At 36.0% G+C, this 11987-nt stretch overlaps 1 protein-coding gene across 1 annotated transcript in view; it reads right to left on the bottom strand.

Moving 5' to 3' along the window:
* Positions 1-4926: 4926 nt before the first annotated feature.
* The window catches only part of POT1 (protection of telomeres 1), a 60651-nt gene continuing 53590 nt past the window's right edge, over positions 4927-11987 (bottom strand). Inside the window, exons 16-19 of the mRNA XM_010003389.1 lie at positions 10210-10304; positions 8464-8555; positions 6052-6157; positions 4927-5039 (exon numbers count right to left, since the gene is read on the bottom strand). Of these exons, the coding sequence (XP_010001691.1) occupies positions 4927-5039; positions 6052-6157; positions 8464-8555; positions 10210-10304 (406 nt within the window). The remainder of the gene's footprint in view (positions 5040-6051; positions 6158-8463; positions 8556-10209; positions 10305-11987) is intronic.

Below are 11987 nucleotides of genomic sequence, written 5' to 3' on the forward strand. Positions count from 1 at the left end.
AATTCAGGCAGCACTTCCAAAATTCTGTAATTTTAGAGAATTCCTTTCAGAGAAGTAACACGTCCATAATTCAAAGCTACCTGATAGCCAGCCTTCAAAATTACAGTCAAATATTGGCTCAATCATAAAGGTTCAGCTTGTACTTCATAAAACTGTATTTTTTACAGTGATAGTCCACAGGCCTTACAGACGCAGAAGGTACAGAACAAATTTATGCTCAAAGCTTTGTGTATACTAGTATGTGATTTTTCAATTATTTTTTTCCCCACTCTGGCAAATATTTCCACATTAAACATATTTTCTCCTAGTTTACTTGTAAACAATTAAAATTAAAACAAGTATCTACGAAGTGTAGATTTACTCCCAGACTTTCAATTTGCTCAGTGTACGCAGCCAGATAACACTACATCATTTTCGTGGAGGTTCCTCTGTATGCATGTATCCAAATTGTAGCAGAAAACAAGAAGGAAAAACACATTGTAGCGCTGCTCTTGGGTCCCTCCATAGCTTCACCACAAATATGAACTCATGAGTTACAACGTAATTCTACTCTACATTTCAAACACTTTGGATCTGGTAATCCTTCATCAGATGGGTATTTCCACAGACCATAGTTCTTCCTGGGAATTGTCTGTTTAGAAAATGCTGTGGACAGGACCTGCAGCAAACTGACCAATTAAGACTCTACTTCTTACCTTTTCCAATGTCCTCTGAAATCATTCTTGCTTTCTCTTTCCATGTTCTGATGACTTTTCCTTTTTTCCAACTCTTAATATTCACTGTCCAGAACACCTGGAATAACGCTTATTTGAAATAAATTGGTTTGAAATTTTTTCTCTCCTCCATTTAAGAAAATTATTGGCAGTTCTCCCATTCTGCTCCAAAGAACATAAGCAGACAAATTTGCTTGATTTTTTCACAACTCCATTTCAGTATTTGGCCTTGCTCGGTATTGCAGTGCCCCAGTTTTTGCCAGTTTCATGTATTAATGCAATGGCTTTGTTCTTGTGATGTAAAATACTAGAGTGTTGATGAGCTAAGCACTCATCCCTGTTAACACTTACAACTCACTCTTCTGCTGCAAACCTCAGCTTGGTAGCCTGTGCACTCCACTATTTTTTTGCAATCCCACTTCCTGCTGCTCAGTAGCCAAAGGATTAAAGCATTTCAAAGTCTTGTCTGTAAATCTCTGGATCTCATAACAGCAAAAGCTGATGGGAAAGTTCAATCACCACTGAACCAGGTTTCACCTACCAGAAATGCCTCCTCATTTCTGCAATATATGCTATTCATTTATATGCTGTCTTTGTAACGGGAGTTTCAAGAGTTTGAGGCATCCAGCAGTTTACATTCAACTGACTACAGAGAGATTTCAAATCTTAAGCTTCTAAACTCCCTTAAAGCAGGGACTTCCAAGGAGCTCAATCCCTGGAAACACTATTCCATTTTTGCTTTTTTTTTGTGTGTTGGTTTTTTTTTAAACAAACTCTGAGGGTTTTTTTTCATTTCAATTTTACCACTTTCACACACGAAACGTGTACCTGGAGGAGTAAATCAGTTCATGTTCCTTCATTTGTTCTTTCAGTTTTATTATTTTCCCTCACAGCTTCTCTTTTATAATCAGATATTCTTTGCCCATGCCTGTGGAGATGTTGCTGAGCACTATGTATTTCACATTCCACGCATATTTGGTTTTTAAGCCCACATTTCTAGTAAGAAGCTGATGTTTTGATGTAGTTACCCTGGTTATACTGTGATGTGTGGATGGAGAAAAAAGACACCAAGTAGACATGCCTGGAGTACCAATGTTAACCTGATCTACTATTGTTTCAACTTTTGACTGTCATTAAACACATTCTGAGCTATTTCAGTAATATTTTTTAACTATTAAAATAGACATTTGATCTTTTGTTAATGCTTTAGGAACTTAAAACAGATACCTCATTAAGAAACTTACCAAGAGAAATGTGACTTTTGTTTCTATTAAGGAAGTTACTAGTAATGGCTAGAAGTGGTTGCTGCCTGAGAAGATCAGCTTTCAGAAACTGGTGTCTGCTGGTGCTGCAAGCTCAGGACACAACAATCCAAAGACTTCCATCCATCAGTGAGCTACTTGGAGTCCTCAGTACTGACCGGGATTAAGTGACTAAAGGTTCAAGCCTTATCTCAATGACTTCCACTGCTGTATATAAAGACTATCAATGAGACATTAAGATTTTTAACATTTTCTATATAGTGATCTTAAGCATTGTCCAATACATGATTTTTAATTCAAAAAATACTTTATGAATCATATTTAGAAAGAGAATTATACATGTATGCTTCAATCTAAGAAACTATACAAACATTCATTTGGAGTATTTTTTTGGATGAAGGCTACTGATGACAAAGTTTTCAGTCTTATGAAAAAGTAAACTAAAAGTCAAGTACCAGAAATTATTTGGAAAAATCTTTATTAAATATTTAAATACAATGTTCAACAGTAAAAAAATAAAGTCATTAAATAAAGTCATGTAGAGTTTTCTGGCAGAGATCTTAGACAAGGGATGTGGTGAGATGGATTTTGTTTACACCAAAGTTCGAAACATTCTTATTTATTACTTTACAAAGACTCCTTTAGAAAAAAATGTACAATATCATGATCCACCAGAGTTGTAAATAAAAACCTAAAAATAAAAGCATTTCCTTCTACTCTTTTCATACACTATATACAAGAAAAGCAAAAAAGACTGTTTTCAGTTTAACCCCTAACTTCTGAAATAATCTGGATATGACCCGTGTCTAAAATTTTATATCATCAATCTAATTACTTGTTATAACTATTTTGCACTTATGTGTTCATTAATAGATTCAGGCAAGCTTTCATAGGCCAGTACTGCTCTTTGGTAAACTGCTTGTTCAATTATGAAGTTGTTTCTTTTTCCTTACTTTTGAAAGGAAATATCCACAAAGCACTTTTAATATTGGTTCTTCCTATATATCAATCAATAAAAACCAATTTCCTGGTTTATGATATATAAACCCAGGATAATTTTTCGGAGTACCAGAAAATTACCAGAAGATATTTAGATGAAATTTTAAATGATAAATTGCATAATCTACGAAAGAGCCCTGAAAAATTAAAAGTGTCATCTACTATTTAAATAATCTGCTTACAAGTATTCCACCTTGCTTCTGAACTTCCTTAAAAAACAGCTGTTGTAAATACAAAGTCATTTTGCTCTGATTATATTTATCATCATTAGAAAAACGTGTCCTGAATTTGTCCTCTGCACTTCTGAATGCAAAGTAAAACCACAAAGTAATTTTTCTTATCCAGCAGTACTATCAAGCCCTGATACCACTACATCAGTTCTTTATCTCTAAAGTTAGTCATACTATCTGATTATGTAAGAGACACAAGGCAGATCTGAGCAGTGTAATCTGACAGTAAATTTAGCTAGATATGTGAAAGCCTTTGAAAAAACAGACCCAGCTAATAAGCATGCTAACAATTTTGGTACTCAATAGGGTCACCTTAAAATTAATTATGTTCTAATGAATGGCAACATTAATTTTACACTACCTTACTTTCATGGTTTGACTTTAATTTTAGTGATAATAATTACATGGTCATATCCATAATTCCACCCTAAAGGATGAACGCAAGACTTACCAGAGGCTAGGCCCACTGCACCTGATTGAGAAACATGCTGATGTTCCACGCTGTGACAGGGACACATGGTTACCACAGTCTTTTACCATTAACAACTGCTGGGGAAGTTATGGAAACCCCCAAGTTCTAGCATTCTTTCCTGAGGAACCGGTAGCAGGCACTAACCCTGTACCAGATGATAAAAATAATCAGTCACCTGTAATGGTGAAGCTGCCCTCCACTGGGATTGTGCCTATGACACTAGTAAAACCCAGAGGCTTTTACGACTGGGAAAACCGACCTTCTCCGTGCTTGGTGGAGAGTCCCCGAGCTCTAACTTCGAAGCTCGGCTTCTAAGCCAAGGCCAGTTCTGTGCCTCCTTACAGGTTAGAGAAGGAGCCTTGGTACTCCTGCCAGTGGTAGCAACGATCAGGACTGAAGGGCACCCACTACCTGGTGATGGAGTCACAAGGTGGGGACTGGAAAGAGCATCCACTACCTGCTGATGGTGTCACAGGGTGGCAGTGAAAGGGCACTGTACTGTTGAATACGGTGTTCACTGGAACTGTAATGCTCTGGAAGTTTTTAATAGATGACTAGTGTGTCCACACTGTGGTGCCACTTCAGAAGCAAGATGAAGCTGGTGGCCAGAGACTCAAAGCAGTTGTTGCTGCAATGGGAACTAATTGTTGGGTAAAGCTTCATATATTTGGATTGTTGTTAATGATGACTGAACTTATTCAGGAGCAACTGTTGCTCTCTTGGGAGCTAGGTGAATGGGTGTGATCTATATTAAGAGTTTAGTAGCTAAACCTGTAGTTTATCGTAAAGTGGCACTTTTGGGGCATAAAAAGACTCATCTTCTTTGAAACCCAGCGAGTGGGACAAGACAACTCCTTTTCCCTGTCTCTGCTGCCATCATTTATTTTAATATTGAAACAAAGAAAGCAACATTTTGACTATATTTTTAAATAAAACTCACAGTTTATAGTAAGCTTATCACTGCCTTTTTGAAGGACATATAGATACTAGATTGCTTCCATCAGCCTGAGCCAGGCAGCCTTCAGTGAACGGCTTAGCACCTGCACTTGGATTCAGATCATAAGGCTGTATGTTAGGAAAGTAGTAAATACATCCGAGCATAATTCCCATTCACATCAATATACAAATTAAAATTTCTTATGTACAGGTTAGCTTCTTCAGAAAGAAACAAAAATTTTTTTATGCAGTCTCTAATGCAAAAACCCCAAAATTGGATTCTTACTGAATTACTTCCTGTTAGCAACACATCACTATACAACATCTTCAGCAATTGTAGTGTCAAAAATTTGGTAACAAACTTGACGTTTCGTTTCATCTCTGACATGATAGGACTTGATGAAGCATTCCAGCCACGGCAAGTCATCTACAAACAAAACACAACTTATTGTTTAATATGCATTTCTAAGTTTTTTCTAAGGAGAGAAGTATAACTTGAGCAGGACTTTAACTAGAGTATCTAAGTATATACAACAGTAATAGGAATAAAAATTAATTATTAATATTGAAATTCTAATTTGTAACTTAAAATCTCCCACATCATATAAAACACTGCTCAGCGACACCCCTTCAAGCCTCACCCTCCCTGCCTCTGTGTCCTCCCGAACACTTGGTACGTGTAGTTCTACCACAGTATAGCCCATATAATGACCTTCCAGTAACAAAACTAATTTTCATGTGTCTCAATGAGACAATTTCATTGGTCTCAAAGGGAACATCCTTTACACCCCTTCCAGTAGGGCCACTTTTTATTGTGAAGACTCTACCAGGGTTGCAGTGGTCACTGACAGCCACATACTTAGAGGGGTGTGCTCCGGAGGCTGGAGCTGTGCCACAGACTTTGCATGTGTGTGGTTTGGGCAGAGCTACTCTCTACCACAACAGGAATACTTGACAAAACCCTCTGTGACTGGATTTGAGTTAAATTTTTGACTAATTTATACAGATTTTATGTAGCAATGGATGCTCTAAATTAGCATGTGCATTCAAAAATAGAATCTTACCTCAGTCATGTACCATACACTGAATTCCCTTTCAGTTTTCCCTAACGTGCTGTGACATTCAGTACAAGAGTGTTCTGGTTAAATTCCGTATTAATACAAATGATATGTTAGTGCCTGCATAGATGTGACTCTATTCACACATCACTGCATGCTACATGAGAATATACTGAACCATGACTTTTCCTTCTCAAAAGGGAGTTCATTAAAGAAATGCATCAAAACAAATTAATTGGAACTCTCCTTACATTTCTCCTGCATTTCTCTGTTCTGAAATTTGCCATGCATAAGTTGAATTCTAAGACTCTGCATATCCAACAGCAGATTGAAAGACCCTTTTCCCATCCCATCTCCCTTTAAAAATAATGGCAAGCTGACCTAATTTTCTTCCTGGAGGACAGAGCGTATTCATGGTCATCTGCATCTTTTGTTGAAGAAAACAATTAGTTAAGATTTCAGAGGCAGGAATTTGGAAAAACTTTTCCTGGAAGAGAACAGAAAAGTATGAGGTGTTAGAAGAGGGGTAAGAAATCATTAGCTAGAACCATGACTGCATGTTCCTTTATCATTTAAGGAATCTAAAATTACCATTTAAATAACAAAACAGAAGAACAGTATTATTTCTAGAACTGTTCAGATATAGAAAAAAGCCCAAACTTTCTGAAAATATTAGCAGTTTGTAATTCAGTACCCTGAGTATTCTGGGACTACAGAAAAGCATATATATACATATATATATATGTGTATATATATATATTATATATGTATATAACTGGCAGATATTCCTCATAAACCTCCATAAACTGACACCGTTATGGCCTGAGAGGACGGTCAGTCCTCAACAGTCTGTCATGCAATGAGCAGAACAAAGTCACTTGAAAAGAAGGGGGCACTGCAACCTGGCTTTGTACAAGTGGAACACCTTTAGTTCGAGTTTCACTTTGATACTTTTAGAAACTATTATAGAGAAAGGTGTGTACTGTGGGATACATTCCTGAATGCAGGAGTAAAATAAAGAATGGAACATTGACACATTAAATAAATGTTTTCTGTATATATTAAAACCATAATCAGTAAGCATGACTGACAATAATCCCATTTTATTCTTTCCAAGTTTCCTACCTGATTTTCTGTCTCTACAGGCTCATTATTTCATACCTTCTCAAAGTGAGTTAAGGTTTTTTATAGCAATTTCTCTTTTTTTGTTAAAAGATACAAATACAGAATAATCTGCCTTTGTATAAGTTTTTGTATGACATGTTTAAGGGAAGTGATCAGAAGTCAGTGGATAATCCAGCAGCAAAACTGACACAGCTAACTACTTTTTCCTCTCTCATTCAACTTCTCTGACTGTACAACTTTTCTGTTTTTTCCTTCATGATTTTTCCCAAAAATAGGAGAGGAAAGAAAAGAACTGAGAGCATTCCTACAGAAGTGCAATTGGCAGGTAGTGTGAAGCTGCACTTCAAAGTAGCCTGGTTGCTTTTCAGGTGGTGCTGAAGAGCCTGAGTTTAGGCTCAGAAGGTATTGGCTTGTCTTTGAAGTGCCATCAGCAGGACTGCTAGCACCTGGCAATTAGAAGAAACTATGTTATTTTCCCTGCAGCTAAGCTGTAGTACTGAGCAGTATCAAGTAAGAATCTAAGCTACCATGAGGTACAGATTTTTCGAATTCTACAACAAAAGATAATTTAAAAACTTTTCCCCCACCTTTTCAGTTTATTTTCTTGATATAAAAAGGAAAAAGGACAGTAGAAGAAAAAAAATGACTAGCTGAAATTGGGATTGCAGTCTTTGATCTCCTTTGGTGCTAATACTGTCTTTTAAGAAAACACACATTTTTTCCAATACTATTTTTAGGTACCATCTTAACATTCAAAAAAAGAAGAATATTCCCTTCAAAGTCCCATTTAAAGACTTCTAGACTTCTGAAGTGCTACTACACTGACTATTTTTCATTTGGGTAGATAGGTTCCTCCAAATGAGTACTGCGAGATCCTGATATTCCCAGCCATCAATTGCCCGGAATAAGAAAACACACACATGCACTTTCAGAAGAACAACAGATACAATGTAATACTAGTGTATTTTAGATCCTAATTCTCTTTTTGACTAAGGTTTTCTTACTTACTGTTTTCAAAATTGTTGTGGTACTATATAAAAATTTAGGATAGCAACTAAAATGGGTGTGTGCATGTGTGCACATGGGTGTGCATATGTTTTTTGCAAAAACCAAAACAAACCAACCCAATAAAAAAAAACAGAAAGCAAAACAAGAGGAAAAAGCCCAGAAAGGGTGTAGCAGCAGATACTATACTGCACATAAAAACACATGTAGAGGAGTAACTTCACTAAAGAGGATGCTAGACATACACAGTTCATCTTCAGCCCAAAACTAGAGATGTAGGAAGTAACAACCAGCTCTTGTCAGTTAGAAATCCTCCACCATCATCCTACCAAAAAATTCTTACTCAAACCATCTTTGTGCATCAAACTGCTAACTTAATAATAATGCTTACAAATTAAAAGTAAAAAGGAAAGAAATAAAAAAAAAATACTGGAGAGTAATATGGTAGTTTGCTGTTAAAATGGGAGATGTCCAAAGTGGATTCTGCAGAGGATTGTCTTAAGTTGGGTGAGTTACAGAAAATTCATTAGTGACATGCTTTATGGAATAGCAAATAGACTCACTATGTTTACAGAGAAAACCAAGCTGGGGAAACTACAAGTATACAGGAGTAAAGAATTAGACACTAATTTGTAGAGTCTACTTACAGTTACATTTACTTACATAATCAAAAAGGTATGCATTCAGTGCTCCTGTTCCATCAACCAGTGTAAACTTCATAATAAAAACATACTGGAGAAGCTCAATACCTAAAACTGTAGAAAAAAACCCCTGTTTCTTAAAGTGAATATACAAGACAAACTATAATAACTCAAACTGACAATATCTGTCCTTTAATAGTAACTGACTGAATACTGAATACTGTCAATAAAAAGTATAAACTGACAGGCCAAAAAATAGACATGGTTTATATTTTCAGAGGACATTGCAGCTTCCCTAGAAACACTATAATAGATTCTCATCCTAGTAAATCAAATGCTAATGTTTGCTTAGATCTTAGATCCTGCCTTGATAGGATATCCCTTTTCCTGTTCTTTTATCCATGGGAGATTAAAGGAGACTTGCTCTTAATTCAGTGACAATAAAATAGCATTCCATCTGAAAACTTTTTCTACAGAAACCAATCCATTTCACATGATGTAATAAAAACCACCTGGCAAAGTCTTATTCTGAAAAACTTTGCTGACAGTTCTGAAAATATTCTAGCATAAGTAGTTCACTATTGTCTTTTTAACACTGACAGCAGTAACTGTTATGCTGCAAACAAAAGTTACTGCAGCTCTGCATCAGTCTTTTCTGGGTACATTGACTTAAATTGGCTAGACATTTCATGTTCAACTGATCTGATAAACTTGCAGATTATAATTTAGTCTGAAAATACAGACAACAAAAGAAAAATATAAATAAAATAAATGCTAGAAAGCATTTAATGAATAGTTTTCATTTTTAGAATTAAATGCCAACTGCAGGTGCTGTAACACTATCAGTTAAATATTAGTTCACATGTATTTAATTATGTTTATTCAAGAGAACCACACTGTATTGCTCAAATATTTTCTTTTATAAGGTCTTTACCAAGCTTAGATATTCCAACTTAGTATGTTATACCATTAATTTATAAACATTAAAATACTGTGTTGAATATATAAAGTAACACAAGAAAGACACAAAGCATGGAACACGCACATCATAGATTCATTAAGGTTAGAAGAGACTTTCAAGATCACTGAGTCCAACTGTACTCCAACTACCACAACCACTAAACTATATCCTGAAGCGCCACAACTAATGCCTCTTGAACAACTCCAGGGATGGTGACTCCATGACCTCCCTGGGCAGCCCGTTCCAATGTTACGGTATAATTCCTTTGATTTTAATACTATTTCTTGCAGACTCTGGAATATATACATCAGGAAGAAATTCTTCACCATGACGGTAGTAAGGTAGTGGAATAGGTTGTGGAAGCCCCCTCCCTAGAGGTGTTTAGGGCCAGGTCGGATAAGGCTTTGTGCAGCCTGGCCTAGTGTGAGGTGTCCCTGGCTCATTGCAGGGGGGTTCGAACCTCATGATCTTTGAGATCCCTTCCAACCTTAACCATTTTATGATATGCTTAGCATTGATAAGCCTTACAGAATACAGAAGTCTAACTTGTACAAGTCATTAGAGTGCCTTTAGATCAGGTCAGAAAAACACCACCTTCAAAAGCAAGACTAACTTCTAGGACTGCAAGCACATACACAGTTTAAAAAGGACACCTGTAACCAAAAACTTCATCACATTTGTACTATATAGGTGTTACTAGTGCCATTTGTGGTAGAAGAAACTATTAAACATCAAATATCCTTTAATTCGTACAGTAATGATTTCAAAAGTAACTATGTTTTTCAGAACCTTATCATGTCAGCTGACCTTGTGCTATTTCAGTTGGTTCCCATGATGGTTGCTCTTCTGCTGCAATGGAACTGAGATTCTTGATAGGCTTTGGAGTTGAACACTGCTTGCACCTAGCATTAAAAACAAGATACTGAGATTAACCAAATACAAATTTAATTTATACTAGAAGCTTTCTGCACAGAAAAAAAAAAAAAAAAAGATTAAAAAATCTGATTTCCTTAATCAGTGGGAGTGCAAAAGTATTTCCATTGCTGTTTAAAATAATTATTATACCAGACACACAAGCTTTAGACCACATCAAACCCCTTAATGCTCCTTTTGAAATATCCTCAATAATTACATCTGTTTGGTCTGGAAAAGACCGCTTCAGTGAATAGAAAGAAGGAAAACTGTACATCAATGCTGACAAAGTTGGGGTTGTTCAATCTCCAGAAGAGAAAGCTCCAAGGAGACCTTATTGCAGCCTTTCAATATATAAAGGAGGCTTGTAAGAAAGACAGAAAGACACTTTTTACCCAGGCCAGTAGTGACAGGACAAAAGGCAATGGTTTTAAACTGAAAGAGGGATGACTTAGATTGCACAAAAGGAAGAAATTATCTATTATTTATTAAATTATTATTTATTAATTATTTATTAAATTAATTATTTGTGATGAGCGTGGTGAAACACTGGAACAGGCTGCCGAAAGAAGTTGTGGATGTCCAGTCATGGGAACTGTTCAAGGCCAGGTTAGATGGGGCTTTGAGTAACTTGATCTAGTGAAAGATGTCCCTGCCCACGGCACGGGTGTTGAACTAGATGATCTTCAAAGGTCCCTTCCACCTAAACCATTCTATGATTCTAAGATCACTGCAATGTTAAACACATGTCACTGCTAAGCATATATTTCTATATGACACTAATTCGTTGTTTAGCAACACAAACAACACCTCACTTTGGAAAAGTAAGAATGAATCTGAACTTGTAGCACACTCTAAAAACACAACAGGGTTAGAAGAGAAATTTGGCTTTAATCATGTTAATAAAATTTAACTGTAAGTTATTAGAAGTCTCTTATTACTGGTGTATTTACACGAGTAGTTATAAATTGTATGTGTGACATAGCATGCAAATGCTGCCAATGAACAAAAATAGTAAAGAACTGTTTTCAAAGTTGTTCCCATTTGACTCAAGAAATAAAATTATGGAACAACTATTTTTTTCCAATTTAAGCTTTTGTGCTAGTATATTACAGTTAGAACTTAGACATTTATTATCTTTTAGAACTACATGCAAAACATGTCATAAAATCAATAGCACCAGTTCTGCTTAAGTGACATGAAGTCAAGCTCCCAAACTCCAATAAAGTAACTTAGCTGTGAATATTGTTTTTTACATGCAAGTGTGTATGTTTACTTGTGTGCATATATATGAATATGCACATATATATATGAATATACATATATATGCACTCACATAAATATTTATACGATTATTCAAACTCATTCCTACAGCAAAAACAACCGCTTTTCATCCACTATCAGAATCTTTTTTAGGCTTTGCTAAATATATGCTACTGATAAAAAAAGCACATGGAATGAAGTTCCGAAATGTCAACAGCCTTGTGAAGTTCCCTCCTAAATATCCTATAAGCAATCATGGATTATCTCATAGAGAGTTAGCTTCTACAATACTGCCATTTAAACAGAGAATGATGTCTGAAGGCAAGTTGTGTGTAGGTGAGGAAATATACGGATTATGAAAGTGCAGGGGGAAATACTTCGTACTGGTGAAGTTCCAGTCCCAGCAGGAA

The sequence above is a fragment of the Chaetura pelagica genome, unplaced genomic scaffold, assembly GCF_000747805.2.
Source record: "Chaetura pelagica isolate M959 unplaced genomic scaffold, ChaPel_1.0 scaffold57, whole genome shotgun sequence".
In the NCBI taxonomy this organism is placed as follows: Eukaryota; Metazoa; Chordata; class Aves; order Apodiformes; family Apodidae; genus Chaetura; species Chaetura pelagica.